General features: G+C 40.8%; 1 protein-coding gene and 2 pseudogenes across 1 annotated transcript; 2 read left to right on the top strand and 1 right to left on the bottom strand.

Moving 5' to 3' along the window:
* Positions 1–5,132: 5,132 nt before the first annotated feature.
* LOC119522803 (nucleophosmin) lies at positions 5,133–6,425 on the bottom strand. The gene has a single exon (XM_037821448.1). It carries the CDS (start codon positions 6,329–6,331, stop codon positions 5,450–5,452), a length of 882 nt encoding a protein of 293 aa, XP_037677376.1. The 5' UTR covers positions 6,332–6,425; the 3' UTR covers positions 5,133–5,449.
* A 1,547-nt stretch (positions 6,426–7,972) lies between these two features.
* On the top strand, positions 7,973–9,409 carry LOC119523184 (annotated as a pseudogene).
* Positions 9,410–10,976: 1,567 nt separating this feature from the next.
* Positions 10,977–11,488, top strand: LOC119522229 (annotated as a pseudogene).
* The last annotated feature ends 12,963 nt before the right edge of the window (positions 11,489–24,451 follow it).

Here is a 24,451-nt window from a genome sequence, read left to right as displayed (position 1 = left end):
AAAAGATGGAAAAATATTCCATGTTCATGGATAGGAAGGCTAAATGTCATTAAGATGTCAATTCTACCCAAACTCATCTACAGATTCAATGCAATCCCAATCAAAATTCCAACAACCTACTTTGCAGACTTGGAAAAGCTAGTTATCAAATTTATTTGGAAAGGGAAGATGCCTCGAATTGCTAAAGGCACTCTAAAAAAGAAAAACGAAGTGGGACGACTTACACTCCCTGACTTTGAAGCTTATTATAAAGCCACAGTTGCCAAAACAGCATGGTACTGGCACAAAGATAGACATATAGATCAATGGAATCGAATTGAGAATTCAGAGATAGACCCTCAGATCTATGGCCGACTGATCTTTGATAAGGCCCCCAAAGTCACCGAACTGAGCCATAATGGTCTTTTCAACAAATGGGGCTGGGAGAGTTGGATATCCATATCCAAAAGAATGAAAGAGGACCCCTACCTCACCCCCTACACAAAAATTAACTCAAAATGGACCAAAGATCTCAATATAAAAGAAAGTACCATAAAACTCCTAGAAGATAATGTAGGAAAACATCTTCAAGACCTTGTATTAGGAGGCCAATTCCTAGACTTTACACCCAAAGCACAAGCAACAAAAGAGAAAATAGATAAATGGGAACTCCTCAAGCTTAGAAGTTTCTGCACCTCAAAGGAATTTCTCAAAAAGGTAAAGAGGCAGCCAACTCAATGGGAAAAAATTTTTGGAAACCATGTATCTGACAAAAGACTGATATCTTGCATATACAAAGAAATCCTACAACTCAATGACAATAGTACAGACAGCCCAATTATAAAATGGGCAAAAGATATGAAAAGACAGTTCTCTGAAGAGGAAATACAAATGGCCAAGAAACACATGAAAAAATGTTCAGCTTCACTAGCTATTAGAGAGATGCAAATTAAGACCACAATGAGATACCATCTAACACCGGTTAGAATGGCTGCCATTAAACAAACAGGAAACTACAAATGCTGGAGGGGATGTGGAGAAATTGGAACTCTTATTCATTGTTGGTGGGACTGTATAATGGTTCAGCCACTCTGGAAGTCAGTCTGGCAGTTCCTTAGAAAACTAGATATAGAGCTACCATTCGATCCAGCGATTGCACTTCTCGGTATATACCCGGAAGATCGGAAAGCAGTGACACGAACAGATATCTGCACGCCAATGTTCATAGCAGCGTTATTCACAATTGCCAAGAGATGGAAACAACCCAAATGTCCTTCAACAGATGAGTGGATAAATAAAATGTGGTATATACACACGATGGAATACTACGCGGCAGTAAGAAGGAACGATCTCGTGAAACATATGACAACATGGATGAACCTTGAAGACATAATGCTGAGCGAAATAAGCCAGGCACAGAAAGAGAAATATTATATGCTACCACTAATGTGAACTTTGAAAAATGTAAAACAAATGGTTTATAATGTAGAATGTAGGGGAACTAGCAGTAGAGAGCAATTAAGGAAGGGGGAACAATAATCCAAGAAGAACAGATAAGCTATTTAACGTTCTGGGGATGCCCAGAAATGACTATGGTCTGTTAATTTCTGATGGATGTAGTAGGAACAAGTTCACTGAAATGTTGCTATATTATGTAACTTTCTTGGGGTAAAGTAGGAACATGTTGGAAGTTAAGCAGTTATCTTAGGTTAGTTGTCTTTTTCTTACTCCCTTGTTATGGTCTCTTTGAAATGTTCTTTTATTGTATGTTTCTTTTCTTTTTAACTTTTTTTTTCATACAGTTGATTTAAAAAATAAGGTAAATTTAAAAAAAAAAAAAAAAGAAAAAAGACAAACAAGGAAAAAAAAAAAAAAAAAGATGTAGTGCCCCCTTGAGGAGCCTGTGGAGAATGCAGGGGTATTCGCCTACCCCACCTCCATGGTTGCTAACATGACCACAGACATAGGGGACTGGTGGTTTGATGGGTTGAGCCCTCTACCATAAGTTTTACCCTTGGGAAGACGGTTGCTGCAAAGGAGAGGCTAGGCCTCCCTGTATTTGTGCCTAAGAGTCTCCTCCTGAATGCCTCTTTGTTGCCCAGATGTGGCCCTCTCTGTCTGGCTAAGCCAACTTGAAAGGTGAAATCACTGCCCTCCCCCCTACGTGGGATCAGACACCCAGGGAAGTGAATCTCCCTGGCAACGTGGAATATGACTCCCGGGGAGGAAAGTAGACCCGGCATCGTGGGATGGAGAACATCTTCTTGACCAAAAGGGGGATGTGAAAGGAAATGAAATAAGCTTCAGTGGCAGAGAGACTCCAAAACGAGCCAAGAGATCACTCTGGTGGGCACTCTTACGCACACTTTAGACAACCTTTTTTAGGTTCTAAAGAATTGGGGTAGCTAGTGGTAGATACCTGAAACTATCAAACTACAACCCAGAACCCATGAATCTCGAAGACAATTGTATAAAAATGTAGCTTATGAGGGGTGACAATGGAATTGGGAATGCCATAAGGACCACACTCCACTTTGTCTAGTTTATGGATGGATGAGTAGAAAAATAGGGGAAGGAAACAAACAGACAAAGGTACCCAGTGTTCTTTTTTACTTCAATTGCTCTTTTTCACTCTAATTATTATTCTTGTTATTTTTGTGTGTGTGCTAATGAAGGTGTCAGGGATTGATTTAGGTGATGAATGTACAACTATGTAATGGTACTGTAAACAATCGAAAGTACAATTTGTTTTGTATGACTGCATGGTATGTGAATATATCTCAATAAAATGAAGATTAAAAAAATAAAAAAAAAAGAAGGATACTATGAACAACTGTACACCAACAAATTAGATAACCTAGATGAAATAGATAAATTCCTAGAATCACACAAACTACCTACACTGACTCAAGAAGAAACAGAAAATCTCAGCAAATCAATAACTAGTAAAGAGACTGCATCAGTAATTTACAAACCACTCTCAAAAGAAAAGACCAGGACAAGATGGCTTCCCAGGGGAATTTTACCAAACATTCCAAGAATTAACACCACTACTTCTCAGACTCTATAATTTTCAGAAAGTTGTTTCTGGGAAAGTAAAAAATGTGCTCTACCTAAAAGGATGCTATTTTTCCCCATTTTAGACATTCAATTTTTGCAAACTATATGCTTCCCTTGAAAGATACACAGTTTGCTTTAAGGGGGGTTCACCTTTATTTTATTACAGAAGTTCTGAGTTTACAGAACAATCATGCATAAAATACAGGATTCCCATACACTGTCATATTATTAAAACGTTGCACTGGTGTGGTACATTGGTAACAACTGATAGAAGTACATTTTTATAACTGTACTATTAAGTATAGACCTTGGTTTATCTTAGAGTTCATTGCTTTTGTTGTGCACTTCCATGGGCTTTTGTTTTTGATTTTTATTCTAGTAACACATATACAACCTAAAATTTCCCCATTAACCACATGGGGGTTCCCCTTTTTAATTCTGAAAATTCTGTGAGGTGTCTAGCTACAATTAAATTCTAAATTTTGGTTCAGTATACTCTGTTGGGTCCTTGAAATAAATTATTAAAGTGCCTCTTCTCTTGCCTATCTGGTTTTTTTCCTACTGTTGTTGAAGGGCACACAAACACACAAATAAGTAAAACAAAGGCTGAACTTACCAATATCTAATGTTTTATCACTGGCAACGCCTCCATTTGTAAAGGGGGGGGGGATATGAATGTAGAAAATTAAATTTTTGACATATTACCTCAGAGAAAGGTAAACACAACAAACTAAAAATGTGTAAGTATGTGTGTTCAAAGATGATACTGCCATACTTTGGGGTGACTTAAATTATATCTGGCCAGATACTTGCAAATCAGTGTCCTCAACATGTACACACACTAGTGAGTTTGATGGAAATGGCTGGAATAATGTGAAAAGTTTCATTTTATAATCCATGAGTGGATAGAGCCTGAGCAATATGAAAAGATAAATGAAATCAATAACCTAATTGCACATCTACAGGAATTAGAAAAAGAGCAAACTAAACCCAAAATTAACAGAGAGAAGGAAATAATAGTTCAGAAAGGAGAAAATGAAATAAAGAATAGAAGAACAATAGAGAGAATCAACAAAACCAAAAGTTGCATCTTTGAGAATATTAATAAAATTGACAAAGCTTTATGTACACTGACAAAGTAAAAAGAGAGGTGATGCAAATAAATAAAATCAGAAGTGAAAGTGGGGACGTTACTAACTACCTTATAGAAATTAAAAAGAATTATAAAAATACTACAATTGTATGCCAACAGAGTAGATATTAAAGATCAACTGGATAAATGCCTAGAAACACAGCAATTACCTAAACTGACTCAAGAATAGAAATCTCAGAAGAATAGCAAGTAAAGAGATTTAATCAGTAATCAAAAACCTCCCAACAACAAAGGGACAGTTATTGTATGATTTCACTTACATAAAATAGCTAGAATTCATGGAGACAGAAAGTAGAGACCAGGTTATCAGAGGCAGGAAGGCGTGGAAATAGGGAGTTAGGGTTTATGTTTGAGGTGATGGGAAAGTTCTAGTAATGGATAGTAGTGAGGGTGACACAGCATTGTGACTGTGATTAATCCCACTGAATAGGAGATTCAGAGGTAGTCGAAACGGGAAAGTTTATGTTGTATATATGTTTCCATAATTTTTTTTTAAAACCAGCAACTAAAGAAACAATGGGAATTAAACATAATACATGATCCTGGACTGGATCTAATAAAGGAGGAGAAAATGCTGAAAAGGACATTATTGGAACATGCAAAAAAACTGAAATACAGACTGTAAGCTTTCTATTAATGTTAAATTTCTTGACCTTGATAACTGTATTTAAGATGGATACATTAGTGAATATCCTTGTTCTTAGGAAATATACTTGGTAATATTAAGTGTTCAAGGAGCATGATGTATAAAAACCTACTCTCAAAGGTTTAGTAAGTAGATAAATATATGGACAGACAGATGAAATAGATATATGAGATAGAATGATACAGCAAATGTGGCAAATGTTTAAAATTGGTGGATGTGGATATCTGGGTGGAGACTATATTGCAATTCTCTGTATGGGTTTTTTTTTTTTTTTTTTTTTTTGAGAAAAAGTGCTACTTTATTAAAATACTGAGTTTATTTCACATGTATATTTTTGTCTCCCCACCATTTCCATTTGTCTAACCACTACTACTACTATGTCCTATCATAACATTCCATACATACTTAAAACCAAGCAAAGGGTGGAGTTCCATCTTTAAAAACTAAACAGGCATTTTGGACAACACATTCTTGGCAAAGGAACCTGGACAACATTATCAGACATGGCAGGGAAAATTCTCACTCTGCATTATAAAAAGGACAGCCAGATATCAACTGTTACAGAAATGAAATAAGATGGAAAATGTTAACAAACTGTTTAAACTCTTTTCTTAAAGAGACTTCCTCCACTGCCAGAGATCTTGAATAGCCTCCTGGTCAGTCATCCGGAAGCAATTCTTCACATAATTGATGAATTTGGCTTCCACTTTGGGAAGAGAACCACCTTTTTCTATACTTGCTTGCATTTTTGCTTTAATGTCTTCTACAGAACTAGGTCCTTTTGGTGTTTTAGGAGTTTTTTCTTGTTTTTTGAAGGATTCTTGACCTTTTGATCTTGGTGTTGATGGTTTTGAGTCTTTTCCATTCTGATTTGATTTCTGTGCATTTTTGGCTGGGGTATCTCGTACAGATTTCTTCACTGGAGCTTTTTCTTCCGTTTCCTCATCATCAAAATCATCATCATCATCTTCATCATCATCTTCATCTTCATCATCATCGTCCTCATCTTCATCAGCAGCAAGTTTTACTTTTTTCTGTGGAACCTTGCTACCACTTCCAGGGGCAGATCGCTTTCCAGATATACTTAAGAGTTTCACATCATCCTCCTCTTCATCTTCTGACTCTGCATCTTCCTCCACCGCTACTAAGTGCTGTCCACTAATATGCACAGGCCCTGAACCACACTTCAACCGTAAGACCACAGGTGGTGTTATTTCAAAGCCTCCAAGGGAAACCGTTGGCTGGACAGACATTTTCAAAGTTGCCAGTGTTACTTTAATCGGACTGCCTTCATAATTCATTGCCTCTGCTTCAACAATGTGCAATTCATCCTTTGCACCAGCCCCTAAACTGACCGTTCTTAAAGATAACTGGTGCTCATTTTCATCATTATCCACCTTGAAGTGATAATCTTTGTCAGCCTTTAGTTCACAACCGAAAAGATAGTTCTGAGGCCTCAGGGGGCTCATGTCCATGTCCATCGAATCTTCCATGGGGTGGTGGCACGCACTCAGGTAACAGAGAAGGCGGACGGATATAGACGACCACTGTTCCAGGGAACAGTCGCGCAGGACGGAATCACACCAGGGAAAGCTCTGTATGGGTTTTATATTTCTTTTGCAACTATCCTAAAAGTTTGAAATTATTTCAAAATAAAGATGTTTTTTAAAAAACACCTCACAAAAAAGTTAAGTCTAGGACCAAGTAGCTTCACTGGTGAATTCTGCCATACATTCAAAGAAGTTATTTCAATACTATTTAAACTCTTCCAAAAAATTGAAGAGGAGGGAAAACTACTTAATTCAATCCACCAGGCCAGCATTACCCTAATACCAAAGCCAGACAGAGATATCAAAAAAAAAAAAAAATACAGATAATATCGCTTACGAATATGGATGCAAAAATCCTCAACAAAATATTAGCAAACTGACTCCAGCTATACATAAAAAGGATTATATACCATGATCAAGTGAGGTTAATCTCAGAAATGCAAGGGTAGATCAATATAAGAAAATCAATCAATAACTAATAAAATGAAACAAGAGAAAACACATGATTGTTTCAATTGATGCAGAAAACGCATTTGACAAAATCCAACACCCTTTCTTGATGGACGAGAGTGTATATATAAAAGAGCATATATGAAAAAGAGCATATATGAAAAGCATATATGAAAAACCCACAGATAACATCATAACAGTGAAAGACTGAAGTTTTTCCCCTAAGATCAGGAACAAGACAAGGATGCCCACTTTCATGACCACTATTAAACATTGTTCTAGAAGTGCTAACCAGAGTAATTAGGAAAGAAAAACAAACAAAAAAAAGGCAACCAAATTGGAAAGGAAAAACTAAAACTATCTCTATTCATAAATGGCATGATCCTATATAGAGAAAATCCCAAAGAATCCAGAAGAAAGCTACCGGAGTTAATGAAATCAGCAAAGTGGCAGGGTACAAGATCAATACTAAAAATCTGTGGTGTTCCAATATACCAGCAATGAACAATCCAAAAAGGAAACCAAGAAGACAATTCCATTTACAATGGCAACTAAATGAATTAAATATCTAGGAATAAATTTAACCAAGGATGTAAAGGAGTTGTACAAAAAAAAAAAAAAAAAAAACACTATAAATCATTACTGATTTACCTAAATAAATGGAAAGATATTCAGTGCTCTTGAATTAGAAGACTTAATATTAAGATATCATTTACCATTTTAAAACAATTGCATCTTTGGGATGCAAAAAAGTGTATGGTTGGGAAACTTACAAAATAGAAGACAAGATCCTGCCTCAGGAAGCGTACATGAGAATAATTTTAAAGGAACCTATTAATAAATGCAAATGTTGAAGGTGATGGGAATATACTGGAACATGGGAGAAGACAGTAACTTATAGGAAGCCAAGATGACAAGAATTTTTTAAGAATCTTCTTCAAAAATGAGGTGAATTAATGCACGGGCACTTAAGAACTCTCCACAGCTACATGAAGTGTTTAAAAACCTCTCTGACCATCTTGCCAAACAAGTGTCTGCTCACGAGGCTGACAGGATGAATGAGCCAAGGAGGGATGGTGTCCTTCCCTGTAGGAACAGTAACTGATGACCTACCAAGAGCAAGTTGGGGTCTGCATGTTGTCTGTCAGTACAATGAAGGAAGTGTTGTAGTGGTCACCCGAGAAGGTGGCAGACTGGCTGTTGGAGAATGCTATGCCAGGATACTGTGAGCCTCTGGAACATTTCACAGGCTGAGACTTGATGAGCCTAACCCAAGAGGATTTCAAAAAGCCCTCCTTGTGCCGAGTCTCCTATGGCAATAGGCAGCAGCTCTTGGACATGATAGAGACCCTAAAAATGAAGCACCACACTGAAGCATACAAGAGCGACCATGCCAACGGGCACCTCAGCATTGGCACAAACATCCACGTCCCTAACAGCAGCTTCAACACCAAGATAAAACCCAAAAGGATGCCAAATGGGTATAGGAAGGAGATGATAAAGATCCCCATGCGAGAACCAGAGAGCTCCCAGTACTCCATGGAGTGGAGCAAGACTTTTCTGGCCTTTCTTTATGCACTTTCCTGTTTTGTTCTCACCACAGTGATGACCTCAGTCACCCATGAACAAGTACCTCCTAAGGAGGTGCAGCCTCCACTACCAGACACAGTTTTTGACCATTTTAACAGGGTGCAGTGGGCATTTTCTATTTGTGAAATTAACGGCATGATCCTCACAGGATTCTGGCTAATTCAGTGGCTACTCTTAAAATACAAGTCTATTTACTTTTATTCTTATTTTCATTCTTTCTGGAGTAAGGAAAATATTCAAAAATTGATTGGGGTGATAAATGCACAACTATATGATGGTACTGTGAACAGTTGACTGTGCACCATGGATGACTGCATGGTATGTGAATAAATCTCAATAAAACTGAATTTAAAAAAAATACAAATCTGTCATTAGCAGAGAATTTTTTCCTCATAGTTGGCACACTGTACCTGTATCAGTATATCACAATGTATGTAACTACACTCCCAGTATCCAGGATGCGTTTCAACTGTTCTCAAGCTTTTTGGAGACTGGGGAGCCCAACTGCAGAGAATAATGAAGCTCATTGCTGGAGGTGGCCTGTCCATTACCAGCTGTCACAATATGTGTGGGGACTATCTATACAGAGGCCACACGGTCATGCTAACATTCACCTACTTATTTATCAAAGAGTACTCCCCTTGGCAACTTTGGTGGTACCACTGGATTTATTGGCTTCTCAGTGTAGTTGGAATCTTCTGTATTATCTTACCACATGAACACTACATTGTGGACAAGGTGGTGGCATATTACATCACCACAAGACTCTCCTGGTGGTATCATATCATGGCCAATCAGCAAGTGCTAAAAGAAGCTTCCCAGATGAACCTCCTAGCCAGGATGTGGTGGTACAGGCCATTTCAATACTTTGAAAAGAACGTTCAAGGAATTGTACTTTGATCTTATCATTGGCCTTTCCCCTGGCCAGTAGTCCACCTTGGTAGACAAGCTAAATACAGCCGGTTGGTGAACGACACATAACAGCTATACAAAGTGTGTGTGGGGGGGGGGGGGCTGCCCAAAGTGCTAAGAACTCCATAAGAGAAGATGCCATAAAAAAAACACCTCCCTAATCCTATTATCTTTCAACAGTTACCTTGACTTAACCTATTGAGTTACCTGGCCAGCACTGTGATCCTTTTTTCTCTCCAAAGGACCTACATTGGACAACAATAAAGAAATTTTAACCCACCATGCACTGTACACGTTTCCTGCTTCTGGGTTTCGGATTTACATAACCCATGACCACCATGTTCTTTTGTATGTGATGCAATACCATAAATGTAAGTTTTTATATCGTAAGTTCTTGTCTTTCCAGTCATATCTGGAAATAAAGCATATTATTTTCTTGGGAAAACATACTTTTCTTATCTGTTGCCCCAGTGACTGGGCTGTAAGCCATTTTCTAGCAAATTTCTCTATGAAAGTTTCTAAGTACCTGAATGGGGTTGGATTCTGAAGTCTTAACTACCTGTTGCATCAATATGCAAATTAAAATGACAGACACAGAAAGGTTTGGTAACGGGGTTTTGTAAAATCAGCAGCTACAGTGTGTCAAAAAGTGCAAAAAAAAAGACTCTGTTATAAAGTGATTTTCTAAGTATTTCCTAACTATTTTTCAAAAGAATGTGAAAACCAAATTTAAAGATTTTTACATGTGAGACAGAAGACAGTTAATATTTAAAAATGCTTCTTGGGAGAGAAATTTGTCTATGGTTCTAGTGCCTTTTTTGTCTTGAATGTATGGTCAGTAGACAATCTTAAATAATTTTATTTAAAATAAAGTATTCCACGAAAATAAAAATGTTTGTATACACTACTAAATTTTGCATTTATAGCTAAATTAAATCAGAAGACTGTTTATGGTTTTAAATTGCTATGAATTAAAGAAAATGGAGAAACAAATTAGAGGGTCACATCCTGTTCACATATTGTGAGCAGGTGGTAATGACATGTACCATTTAAATTATTTTATCAACTATTTGGTAGTTCGATTTTAACTATACAATGAAAACAGCCATGAATATCCTTTTTATAAAGAGAGTTTTGAAAATGATCACTTAACTTGAAAGCTATAAGAATTAATTATCCTTACTTTCATGACAATTTTGTTGGTGAACAACAAAAAAGAGATCTATTTCTTTAAAATATATTTGTGCAGAAACTGCATGTAATTCTAAGTTTTATTACTACCATACATATGTTTGGGGAAGTATTCATTCTATAATTACCAATGTGGAGAACAAAATAGTTTTTTAAGAATGAAGCCTTATATATCTCCATTCTGTATTTTACATGCAGCAGAGTTATCTCCCATAGGGTTTTTTTGTGTGCATTCACAAAGTGATATTTGTATTATAAAATAATAATGGTGAAGCAAATAAAAAGACTTTTAAAATTTTTTTTAAAAATTTGTATGGAAGAGCAAGGGACCCCCAAATAGCCAAAACCATCTTGAAAAAAGAATAACAGAGCCCCATTCTCTCTGCTCCTCAGCTGTTGCTCAGACCATTTTATTTCCTAATTTCCAGGACTCAAATTCTCTGCCATGTGGTATGAAGAAGGAAAACTCTTCGTGGGAGGGCTCAATTTCAACACCAACAAGCAGGTGTTGGAAGATGACTTCAGCAGATTCAGGCCTATCTCTGAAGTGTTTTGGTTGTCATCAAGGCGCGAGAGACTAAGCAGTCCCAAAGTTTTGGCTTCATCACCTTCACCAATCCAGAGTATGCCTTGGAAGCCATGCAAGCCATGAATGGAGAGTTCATGGATGGCTGCCAGATCCATTTGGCCCATGCAGGCAAGTCAGCCCAGGGAACCAGAGGGGGTGCCTTTGGGGGTCATGGGCATGGTCACAGCTACTCTAGAGGTGGTGGGGACCAGGGATATGGGAGCAGCTGGTATGACAGTCAGCCTGGAGGATAAGAACATGGATATGGAAGGTTCAGAGACCATGGTGGCAGATGCCATGGTTGTTATGACCACTACTCTGGAGGGAATTACAGAGACAATTATGACAACGGAGCTGAGGCATGCACACATAATGTATACAAGGAATAAAAATTCTTCTGACCCAGCATCACCCTTCCAAATGCTTTTTTAGAACTGCCCTAAAACATCTTTGTTTTAGTATCTCAACTTCTGTTTTTGAATTGAGCTCCCAGGGTAGCCTGTCAAAGACCTTTTAGAAAGCTCTATGTGTTTCAAATTTTTTTCCTTCCATTTAAAGACTAATTCGGGAACAATGTGAAGTCTGGGTATTTTTCTTTTACTAGTTTTTCAGTTCGTGCACACAGGATTATTGTTTCTTGCAAAAAAGTTTGGTCAGAATGATTTTTTTAATTAATATGCATCTAGGAACATTTAAAAAATATGTACACAATGTTTTCTTACCATTGTGATGGTTGGGTTCATGTGTCAACTTGGCTAGGTGGCCTAGCTGTCTGGTCAAGCGGGCACTGGCCTGACGATTCCTGTGAGGCTATTTGAGGCTGGTTGGTTTGTCGGATCATCAGTCAATTGACTGCAGCTGACTGATGACTCATCAAGGGGTGTGCTTCCACAGTGAGAGAATGCAATTGGCTGGATTTGGTCCGGGTGATCAGTTGGAGGCTTATAAGCCGGACGGTTAGAGAACCTTCACTTCTTCTTCAGCTGCTCAGTGAAGCTTTTCCTGGGGAGCTCGTCGAAGTTGCCAGTTCGTTTCCTGAGGAGTTCGTCAAAGTTGCCGGTTCGTTTCCTGAGGAGTTCGTCAAAGTTGTCGGTTCGTTTCCCAAGGAGTTCCTCGGACATCTTCCTTGGAGTTGACAGCTTGTTGACGGCTCTGCAGAATTTGGACTCGTGCGCTCCCACAGTTGCGTGAGTCACTTTTACAATTTGATAATAAGAGACATCTCTCATTGATTCTGTTTCCAAGGAGAACCCTAACTAATACAACTTGGTACCGAGAGTGGTTCTTGAGAAACGGAATCTTAAAATGGGCTTTTACAACTTGTTTTCTACTCTGATTAGATTCAGAGGCACTAATGACTCTATTTCCAATAATCAAGAGGGTACTAAGAGTCCATGGCAGGAGTTGGCAAAGGAAATATGTAAAATAGCACCATTTGATTCTCCTAATTGTGCTCTAGTACGAAGCGAGGCTCTGGGTGACAGCGTTTTCGACACTTTCACAGAGTTTTGCAGTATTAAGAAGTATAATGATGTTGGCTGGCTGCTCTTAGATACTTTGGATACAGTTGTAAGAGAAAGGGATGAGCTAAAGGCTTCAAATTCAAAACTTGAATGCCGTATGACAGATGTAAAGGGTTCCATCTGTGCCCTGAAAGAAAATCTTATTTCCTGTGCCCGCAGACTGGAGGTTTCTGAAAATCAGACGCAGTCTCTTATTGTGCGAGTAGCACATTTACAGCGTAAACTAAAATCTCAACCTCTCAGGGTGTCTGCTGTTAAAGTAAAGGCATTGATTGGAAAAGAATGGGACCCAGAAACTTGGGATGGAGACATATGGATTGATAATAATGACAGTGAGGACATTGGAACCCTGGATTCTGCTGGGTCATTGTTAGATTTACCTGTAGAGGGCTGTCCTGGGGAAACAGCTTCTCTGCCTCCAGTCTGCCCTAAGGAGCCTGCCACGCAACTCCCACCTAAGGAGATTGACCCTTCAATGCCTGCTAATCTTGTAATCACCTCCCCTGAGGAAGCAGCCCTCACTCTTTTGTCTGGAGAGACTAATCCTGTTTTAAGAGATGAAAATGCAACAGAGTGCCCTGAGGTGAATGGCTTGAGAGATAATTCTAACTCTTTTCATGACCCACCCCCACCACCAGTTTTTGCTTCAAGACCTATAACTAGGCTCAAGTCCCAACAAGCCCCAAAGGGTGAGGTACAAAGTGTGACCCATGAGGAAGTACGCTATACTCCAAAAGAACTGTATGAGTTTTCCAACTTATACAGACAGAAACCAGGGGAATATGTGTGGGAATGGATATTGAGAGTGTGGGATAATGGTGGAAGGAATATAAGGTTGGATCAGGCTGAATTTACTGATATGGGCCCACTAAGCAGAGATTCTGCATTCAATGTTGTAGCTCGAGGGGTTAGAAAGGGTGTTAACAGTTTGTTTGGGTGGCTGGCTGAAACATGGATCAAAAGGTGGCCGGCATTACCAGAAGTTGAAATGCCAGAACTGCCCTGGTATAATGTGGAGGAGGGGATTCAAAGGCTTAGAGAGATTGGAATGTTAGAGTGGATTTATCATGGAAAACCTGCTCACACAGCCCTGGAATGTCCAGAGGACACACCTTTTACCAGGACTGTAAGGAATAAATTTGTGAAACTAGCTCCATCATCCCTGAAGAGCTCTGTAGTCGCCCTTCTCTGTAGGTCAGATATTACTGTAGGAACTGCTGTCACTGAACTGGAATCCTTAAACACAATGGGGATAATCGGGTCCCGAGTCAGCAGAAGCCAAGTGGCTGCAGTTAATCGCCACAGACAAGGTGGACAGGGCTACCATAATGGAAAACAGGCTCAAAGCAGCAATCAAAATAATATGACTCGCAGAGACTTATGGCGTTGGCTAGTGGATCATGGAGTACCAAGTAGTAAAATAGATGGGCAATTGACTAAATTCTTGTTTGAACTATATAAGCAGAAGAATTCTAGGCCACGTGAACAAAAATCTCCCCTGAATTACAAAAACAGAGTCACGGCTCCTTAATCAATTCCCAGACTTGAGACAGTTTACAGATCCAGAGCCTCTTGAATGAAGGGAAGGCCGGGTACCCTTGGAGAAGGACCCTGTCACACTGCCAAAAATTTACACTGTTAATCTTCCTCCCAGCCTTCCCCAGGGGGACCTACGGCCTTTTACCAGGGTGACTGTGCATTGGGGAAAAGGAAATGATCAGATATTTCGTGGATTATTAGACACTGGGTCAGAAGTGACATTAATTCCCGGAGACCCAAAACGTCACTCTGGTCCACCAGTCAGAGTTGGGGCTTATGGAGGTCAGATGATTGATGGAGTTTTAGCCCAGGTCCGTCTCACAGTGGGTCCAGTGGGTCCCCGGACCCATTCTGTGGTTATTTCCCCAGTGCCGGAATGCATAATTGGAATAGACATACTCAGCAACTGGCAGAATCCTCACATTGGTTCCCTGACTCCTGGAGTGAAGGCTATTATGGTGGGAAAGGCCAAGTGGAAGCCACTAGAGCTGCCTCTGCCTAGCAAAGTAGTGAACCAGAAGCAATACCGGATTCCTGGAGGGACTGCAGAGATTAATGCCACTCTTAAGGACTTGAAGGATGCAGGGGTGGTGATTCCCACCACATCCCCATTCAACTCTCCTATTTGGCCTGTGCAGAAAACAGATGAGTCTTGGAGGATGACTGTGGATTATCGTAAGCTTAACCAGGTGGTGACTCCAATTACAGCTGCTGTCCCAGATGTGGTATCATAGCTTGAGCAAATCAACACATCCCCTGGTACCTGGTATGCAGCTATTGATCTGGCAAATGCTTTTTTCTCAATTGCTGTCAGCAAGGACCACCAGAAACAGTTTGCATTTAGCTGGCAAGGCCAGCAGTTTACATTCACCGTGCTACCTCAGGGTTATATCAACTCTCCAGCCCTATGTCATAATATTGTCCGCAGGGATCTTGATCATTTCTCCCTCCCACAAGACATCACACTGATCCATTATATTGATGATATCATGTTGATTGGACCTAGTGAGCAAGAAGTAGCAACTACTCTAGATTTGTTGGTAAGGTATTTGCGTGGCAGAGGATGGGAGATAAATCCAACAAAAATACAAGGCCCTTCCACCTCAGTAAAATTTCTAGGTGTTCAGTGGTGTGGGGCCTGTCGAGATATTCCTTCTAAGGTGAAGGATAAGCTGCTGCATCTGGCCCCTCCTACAACCAAAAAAGAGGCACAACGTTTAGTTGGCCTCTTTGGGTTTTGGAGACAACATATTCCTCATTTAGGTGTGCTACTCCGGCCCATTTACCGAGTGACTAGAAAAGCTTCTAGTTTTGAGTGGGGACCGGAGCAAGATGAGGCTCTGCAACAGGTCCAGGCTGCTGTGCAAGCTGCTCTGCCGCTTGGACCATATGATCCAGCTGATCCAATGGTGCTGGAAGTGTCAGTGGCAAATAGAGATGCTGTTTGGAGCCTTTGGCAGGCTCCTATAGGAGAATCACAACGCAGGCCCTTAGGATTTTGGAGTAAAGCTTTACCATCTTCTGCAGATAACTACTCTCCATTTGAGAAACAACTGTTGGCCTGCTACTGGGCCTTAGTAGAGACAGAACGCTTAACCATGGGCCACCAAGTTACCATGAGACCTGAGTTACCTATCATGAGCTGGGTGTTATCTGACCCACCAAGCCATAAAGTTGGGCGTGCACAGCAGCACTCCATCATAAAATGGAAATGGTATATACGAGATAGAGCTCGAGCAGGTCCTGAAGGTACAAGTAAGTTACATGAGGAAATGGCCCAAATGCCCATGGCCCCCACTCCTTCCACCTTACCTTCTCTTGCCCAGCCCACAGCTATGGCATCTTGGGGAGTTCCTTACAGTCAGTTGACTGAGGAAGAGAAGACTCGGGCCTGGTTTACAGATGGTTCTGCACGATATGCAGGTACCACCCGAAAGTGGACAGCTGCAGCACTGCAGCCCCTTTCTGGGATATCCCTGAAGGACAGTGGTGAGGGGAAATCCTCCCAGTGGGCAGAACTTCGAGCAGTGCACCTGGTTGTTCACTTTGCTTGGAAGGAGAACTGGCCAGAGGTGCGTCTGTATACTGATTCCTGGGCTGTTGCTAATGGTTTGGCTGGATGGTCAGGGACTTGGAAGGAACATGATTGGAAGATTGGTGACAAAGAAGTCTGGGGAAGGGGTATGTGGATAGACCTTTCTGAGTGGGCAAACAACATGAAGATATTTGTGTCCCATGTGAATGCTCACCAGAGGGTGACTTCAGCAGAAGAAGGTTTTAATAACCAAGTGGATAAAATGACCCGTTTGGTGGATACCAATCAGCCTCTTTCCCCAACAACTCCTGTCATTGCCCAATGGGCTCATGAACAAAGTGGTCATGGTGGTAGGGATGGAGGTTATGCATGGGCTCAGCAACATGGACTTCCACTCACCAAGGCTGACCTGGCCACAGCCACTGCTGAGTGTCCAATTTGCCAGCAGCAGAGACCCACACTCAGTCCCCGATATGGCACCATTCCTCGGGGTGATCAGCCTGCTACCTGGTGGCAGGTTGATTACATCGGACCACTTCCATCATGGAAAGGGCAGCGATTTGTTCTTACTGGAATAGACACATACTCCGGATATGGGTTTGCCTTCCCTGCACGACATGCTTCTGCCAAAACTACAATACGTGGACTTACAGAATGCCTCATCCACCGTCATGGTATTCCACACAGCATTGCTTTGGACCAAGGAACCCACTTCACAGCAAATGAAGTGAGGGGATGGGCACATGCTCATGGAATTCTGTGGTCTTACCATGTTCCCCATCATCCAGAAGCAGCTGGGTTGACAGAACGGTGGAATGGCCTATTGAAGACTCAATTACGGTGCCAACTAGGTGGCAATACCTTGCAGGGCTGGGGCAGTGTTCTCCAGGAGGCTGTGTATGCTCTGAATCAGCATCCACTCTATGGTGCTGTTTCTCCCATAGCCAGGATTCATGGGTCCAGGAATCAAGGGGTGGAAACAGGAGTAGCACCACTCACTATCACTCCTAGTGATCCACTAGGGAAATTTTTGCTTCCTGTCCCTGCAAGTTTAAGCTCTGCTGGTCTACAAGTCTTGGTTCCAAAAGGAGGAGTGCTTCCACCAGGAAACACAACAATAATCCCATTGAACTGGAAGTTAAGGCTGCCACCTGGCCACTTTGGGCTTCTTATGCCTCTGAATCAACAGGCAAGTAAGGGGATTACTGTACTGGCTGGGGTGATTGATCCTGACTATCAAGGGGAAATAGCACTGCAACTACACAATGGAAGTAAAGAAGAGTTTTCCTGGCATACAGGAGATCCCCTGGGGCGTCTCTTAGTACTACCATGCCCCGTGATTCAAGTCAATGGAAAACTGCAACAACCCAATCCAGGCAGGACTACCAATGGCCAAGAAACTTCAGGAATGAAGGTTTGGGTCACCCCACCAGGCAAAGAACCACGGCCAGCTGAAGTGCTTGCTGAGGGTAAAGGGAACATGGAATGGGTAGTGGAAGAAGGTCGTGATAAATATGAACTACGGCCACGTGACCAGTTACAGAAACGAGGACTATGATGATATGAATATTTCCTCCTCGTTTTGTGATGATTATGTTTGTATTTGTCTGTGAAGAAAATATTTTTGCTTTCTTCTCTGTCTTATCCCCTTATCATATGGCATAAGCTGTAACGTTCATTTTGAAGATATGGTTTTAGGTGATGTGTACGACTGCCAAGTTGACAAGGGGTGGACTGTGATGGTTGGGTTCATGTGTCAACTTGGCTAGGTGGCCTAGCTGTCTGGTCAAGCGGGCACTGGCCTGACGATTCCTGTGAGGCTATTTGAGGCTGGTTGGTTTGTCAGATCATCAGTCAATTGACTGCAGCTGACTGATGACTCATCAAGGGGTGTGCTTCCACAGTGAGAGAATGCAATTGGCTGGATTTGGTCCGGGTGATCAGTTGGAGGCTTATAAGCCGGACGGTTAGAGAACCTTCACTTCTTCTTCAGCTGCTCAGTGAAGCTTTTCCTGGGGAGCTCGTCGAAGTTGCCAGTTCGTTTCCTGAGGAGTTCATCAAAGTTGTCGGTTCGTTTCCTGAGGAGTTCTTCAAAGTTGCCGGTTCGTTTCCTGAGGAGTTCGTCAAAGTTGTCGGTTCGTTTCCCGAGGAGTTCGTCGGACGTCTTCCTTGGAGTTGACAGCATGTTGACGGCTCTGCAGAATTTGGACTCGTGCGCTCCCGCAGTTGCGTGAGTCACTTTTACAATTTGATAATAAGAGACATCTCTCATTGATTCTGTTTCCAAGGAGAACCCTAACTAATACAGGAAGCAATTTCCAAACATACCTACAAGAAATCTCTGTCAAGAATGTAATTGCTAAGAGGTGTTCTTTACTCTACATTATGAGCCCACCACCCTGATTATATAGAAGAGCTTCTTAAAAATGTTTGTAGATGTCATCTTTTTAATACTGAAAGAAAGAAATATCCTGTTGTATCTCATATTGTGTTTAGGATGTCCTTCATGGAGCTTATCAAAAAGATGAAATTTGAAAATGAAACAAAACGATATATCTGGTGAGGCAGGGCAAGATGGCAGACTGGTGAGCTGTATGTTTTAGTTACTCCTCCAGGAAAGTAGGTAGAAGGCCAGGAGCTGCGTGGACTGGACACCACAGAGCGGTCTGACTTTGGGCATACTTCATACTTCATACAACACTCATGAAAGCGTGGAACTGCTGAGATCAGCGAAATCTGTAAGTTTTTGCGGCCACGGGACCCGCGCCCCTCCCTGCCAGGCTCAGTCCCGGGGGAGGAGGGGCTGTCCGGTCCGGGAAGGAGAAGGGAGAACTGCAGTGGCAGCCCTTATCGGAAACTCATTCTACTGATCCAAACTCCAACCATAGATAGACTGAGACCAGACACCAGAGAATCTGAGAGCAGCCAGCCCAGCAGAGAGGAGACAGGCATAGAAAAAAAACAACACGAAAAACTCCAAAATAAAAGCGGAGGATTTTTGGAGTTCTGGTGAACATAGAAAGGGGAAGGGCCCTGAGGCTCATATGCAAATCCCGAAGAAAAGCTGATCTCTCTGCCCTGTGGACCTTTCCTTAATGGCCCTGGTTGCTTTGTCTCTTAGCATTTCAATAACCCATTAGATCTCTGAGGAGGGCCCGTTTTTTTTTTTGTTGTTGTTGTTGTTGTTGTTTTTTTAATCCTTTTTTCTTTTTCTAAAACAATTACTCTAAGAAGCCCAATACAGAAAGCTTCAAAGACTTACTATTTGGGCAGGTCAAGTCAAGAGCAGAACTAGGAGAGCTCTGAGACAAAACGCAATAATCCAGTGGCTGAGAAAATTCACTAAACACCACAACTTCCCAAGAAAAGGGGGGTGTCCGCTCACAGCCATCATCCTGGTGGACAGGAAACACTCCTGCCCATCGCCAGCCCCATAGCCCAGAACGGCCCCAGACAACCCAGTGTGACAGAAGTGCTTCAAATAACAGGCACACACCACAAAACTGGGCGTGGACATTAGCCTTCCCTGCAACCTCAGCTGATTCTCCCAGAGTTGGGAAGGTAGAGCAGTGTGAATTAACAAAGCCCCATTCAGCCATCATTTCAGCAGACTGGGAGCCTCCCTACACAGCCCAGCAGCCCAGAACTGCCCTGGGGGGACGGCACTCACCTGTGACATAGCACAGTCATCCCTCAACAGAGGACCCGGGGTGCACGGCCTGGAAGAGGGGCCCACTTGCAAGTCTCAGGAGCCATACGCCAATACCAAGGACTTGTGGGTCAGTGACAGAGACAAACTGTGGCAGGACTGAACTGAAGGATTAGACTATTGCAGCAGCTTTAAAACTCTAGGATCACCAGGGAGATTTGATTGTTAGGGCCACCACCCCTCCCTGACTGCCCAGAAACACGCCCCATATACAGGGCAGGCAACACCAACTACACACGCAAGCTTGGTACACCAATTGGACCCCACAAGACTCACTCCCCCACTCACCAAAAAGGCTAAGCAGGGGAGAACTGGCTTGTGGAGAACAGGTGGCTCGTGGACGCCACCTGCTGGTTAGTTAGAGAAAGTGTACTCCACGAAGCTGTAGATCTGATAAATTAGAGATAAGGACTTCAATTGGTCTACAAATCCTAAAAGAACCCTATCAAGTTCAGCAAATGCCACGAGGCCAAAAACAACAGAAAATTATAAAGCATATGAAAAAACCAGACGATATGGATAACCCAAGCCCAAGCACCCAAATCAAAAGACCAGAAGAGACACAGCACCTAGAGCAGCTACTCAAAGAACTAAAGATGAACAATGAGACCATAGTACGGGAGATAAAGGAAATCAAGAAGACCCTAGAAGAGCATAAAGAAGACATTGCAAGACTAAATAAAAAAATGGATGATCTTATGGAAATTAAAGAAACTGTTGACCAAATTAAAAGATTCTGGACACTCATAGTACAAGACTAGAGGAAGTTGAACAACGAATCAGTGACCTCGAAGATGACAGAATGGAAAATGAAAGCATAAAAGAAAGAATGGGGAAAAAAATTGAAAAAATCGAAATGGACCTCAGGGATATGATAGATAATATGAAACGTCCAAATATAAGACTCATTGGTGTCCCAGAAGGGGAAGAAAAGGGTAAAGGTCTAGGAAGAGTATTCAAAGAAATTGTTGGGGAAAACTTCCCAAATCTTCTAAACAACATAAATACACAAATCATAAATGCTCAGCGAACTCCAAATAGAATAAATCCAAATAAACCCACTCCGAGACATATACTGATCACACTATCAAACACAGAAGAGAAGGAGCAAGTTCTGAAAGCAGCAAGAGAAAAGCAATTCACCACATACAAAGGAAACAGCATAAGACTAAGCAGTGACTACTCAGCAGCCACCATGGAGGCGAGAAGGCAGTGGCACGATATATTTAAAATTCTGAGTGAGAAAAATTTCCAGCCAGGAATACTTTATCCAGCAAAGCTCTCCTTCAAATTTGAGGGAGAGCTTAAATTTTGCACAGACAAATAAATGCTGAGAGAATTTGCTAAAAAGAGACCTGCCCTACTGGAGATACTCAAGGGAGCCCTACAGACAGAGAAACAAGGAAAGGACAGAGAGACTTGGAGAAAGGTTCAGTACTAAAGAGATTCGGTATGGGTACAATAAAGGATATTAATAGACAGAGGGGAAAAATATGACAAACATAAACCAAAGGATAAGATGGCTGATTCAAGAAATGCATTCACGGTTATAACGTTGAATGTAAATGGATTAAACTCCCCAATTAAAAGATATAGATTTGCAGAATGGATCAAAAAAAATGAACCATCAATATGTTGCATACAAGAGACTCATCTTAGACACAGGGACACAAAGAAACTGAAAGTGAAAGGATGGAAAAAAATATTTCATGCAAGCTACAGCCAAAAGAAAGCAGGTGTAGCAATATTAATCTCAGATAAAATAGACTTCAAATGCAGGGATGTTTTGAAAGACAAAGAAGGCCACTACGTACTAATAAAAGGGGCAATTCAGCAAGAAGAAATAACAATCGTAAATATCTATGCACCCAACCAAGGTGCCACAAAATACATCAGAGAAACACTGGAAAAACTAAAGGAAGCAATTGATGTTTCCACAATAATTGTGGGAGACTCCAACACATCACACTCTCCTATAGATAGATAAACCACACAGAAGACCAATAAGGAAATTGAAAACCTAAACAATCTGATAAATGAATTAGATTTAACAGACATATACAGGACATTACATCCCAAATCACCAGGATACACATACTTTTCTAGTGCTCATGGAACTTTCTCCAGAATAGATCATATGCTGGGACATAAAACAAGCCTCAATAAATTTAAAAAGATTGAAATTATTCAAAGCACATTCTCTGACCACAGTGGAATACAATTAGAAGTCAGTAACCATCAGAGGCTTAGAAAATTCACAAATACCTGGAGGTTAAAGAACACACTCCTAAACAATCAGTGGGATAAGAAGAAATAGCAAGAGAAATTGCTAAATATATAGAGACGAATGAAAATGAGAACACAACATACCAAAACCTATGGGATGCAGCAAAAGCAGTGCTAAGGGGGAAATTTATAGTATTAAAGGCATATATTAAAAAGGAAGAAAGAGCCAAAATCAAAGAACTAATGGATCAACTGAAGAAGCCAGAAAATGAACAGCAAACCAATCCTAAACCAAATACAAGAAAAGAAATAACAAGGATTAAAGCAGAAATAAATGACATAGAGAACAAAAAAACAATAGAGAGGATAAATATCACTAAAAGTAGGTTCTTTGAGAAGATCAACAAGATTGACAAGCCCCTAGCTAGACTGACAAAATCAAAAAGAGAGAAGACCCATATAAACAAAATAATGAATGAAAAAGGTGACATAACTGCAGATCCTGAAGAAATTAAAAAAATTATAAGAGTATACTATGAACAACTGTATGGCAACAAACTGGATAATGTAGAAGAAATGGACAATTTCCTGGAAACATATGAACAACCTAGACTGACCAGAGAAGAAATAGAAGACCTCAACCAACCCATCACAAGCAAAGAGATCCAATCAGTCATCAAAAATCTTCCCACAAATAAATGCCCAGGGCCAGATGGCTTCACAGGGGAATTCTACCAAACTTTCCAGAAAGAACTGACACCAATCTTACTCAAACTCTTTCAAAACATTGAAGAAAAGGGAACACTACCTAACTCATTTTATGAAGCTAACATCAATCTAATACCAAAACCAGGCAAAGATGTTACAAAAAAGGAAAACTAACAGCCAATCTCCCTAATGAATATAGATGCAAAAATCCTCAACAAAATACTTGCAAATCGAATCCAAAGACACATTAAAAAAATCATACACCATTACCAAGTGGGGTTCATTCCGGCCATGCAAGGATGGTTCAACATAAGAAAATCAATCAATGTATTACAACACATTAACAAGTCAAAAGGGAAAAATCAATTGATCATCTCAATAGATGCTGAAAAAGCATTTGACAAAATCCAACATCCCTTTTTGATAAAAACACTTCAAAAGGTAGGAATTGAAGGAAACTTCCTCAACATCATAAAGAGCATATATGAAAAACCCACAGCCAGCATAGTACTCAATGGTGAGAGACTGAAAGCCTTCCCTCTAAGATCAGGAACAAGACAAGGATGCCCGCTATCACCACTGTTATTCAACATTGTGCTGGAAGTGCTAGCCAGGGCAATCCGGCAAGACAAAGAAATAAAAGGCATCCAAATTGGAAAAGAAGAAGTAAAACTGTCATTGTTTGCAGATGATATGATCTTATATCTAGAAAACCCTGAGAAATCGACGATACAGCTACTAGAGCTAATAAACAAATTTAGCAAAGTAGCGGGATACAAGGTTAATGCACATAAGTCAGTAATGTTTCTATATGCTAGAAATGAACAAACTGAAGAGACACTCAAGAAAAAGATACCATTTTCAATAGCAACTAAAAAAATCAAGTACCTAGGAATAAACTTAAGCAAAGATGTAAAAGACCTATACAAAGAAAACTACATAACTGTACTAAAAGAAATAGAAGGGGACCTTAAAAGATGGAAAAATATTCCATGATCATGGATAGGAAGACTAAATGTCATTAAGATGTCAATTCTACCCAAACTCATCTACAGATTCAATGCAATCCCAATCAAAATTCCAACAACCTACTTTGCAGACTTGGAAAAGCTAGTTATCAAATTTATTTGGAAAGGGAAGATGCCTCGCATTGCTAAAGACACTCTAAAAAAGAAAAACGAAGTGGGAGGACTTACACTCCCTGACTTTGAAGCTTATTATAAAGCCACAGTTGCCAAAACAGCATGGTACTGGCACAAAGATAGACATATAGATCAATGGAATCGAATTGAGAATTCGGAGATAGACCCTCAGATCTATGGCCGACTGATCTTTGATAAGGCCCCCAAAGTCACTGAACTGAGTCATAATGGTCTTTTCAACAAATGGGGCTGGGAGAGTTGGATATCCATATCCAAAAGAATGAAAGAGGACCCCTACCTCACCCCCTACACAAAAATTAACTCAAAATGGACCAAAGATCTCAATATAAAAGAAAGTACCGGAGGCGGGGCAAGATGGCAGACTGGTGAGCTGTATGTTTTAGTTACTCCTCCAGGAAAGTAGGTAAAAAGCCAGGAACTGCGTGGACTGGACACCACAGAGCAATCTG

Source organism: Choloepus didactylus, chromosome X (assembly GCF_015220235.1).
Source record: "Choloepus didactylus isolate mChoDid1 chromosome X, mChoDid1.pri, whole genome shotgun sequence".
NCBI classification, from domain to species: Eukaryota; Metazoa; Chordata; class Mammalia; order Pilosa; family Megalonychidae; genus Choloepus; species Choloepus didactylus.
The sequence above is the reverse complement of the archived record's forward strand: the minus strand, read 5'-3'. Positions and strand labels throughout refer to the sequence as shown.

What these genes read in the sequence shown, in the direction of transcription:
- LOC119522803 (XM_037821448.1), bottom strand. Translation starts at nt 6,331, where the DNA reads ATGGAAGATTCGATGGACATGGACATGAGCCCCCTGAGGCCTCAGAAC.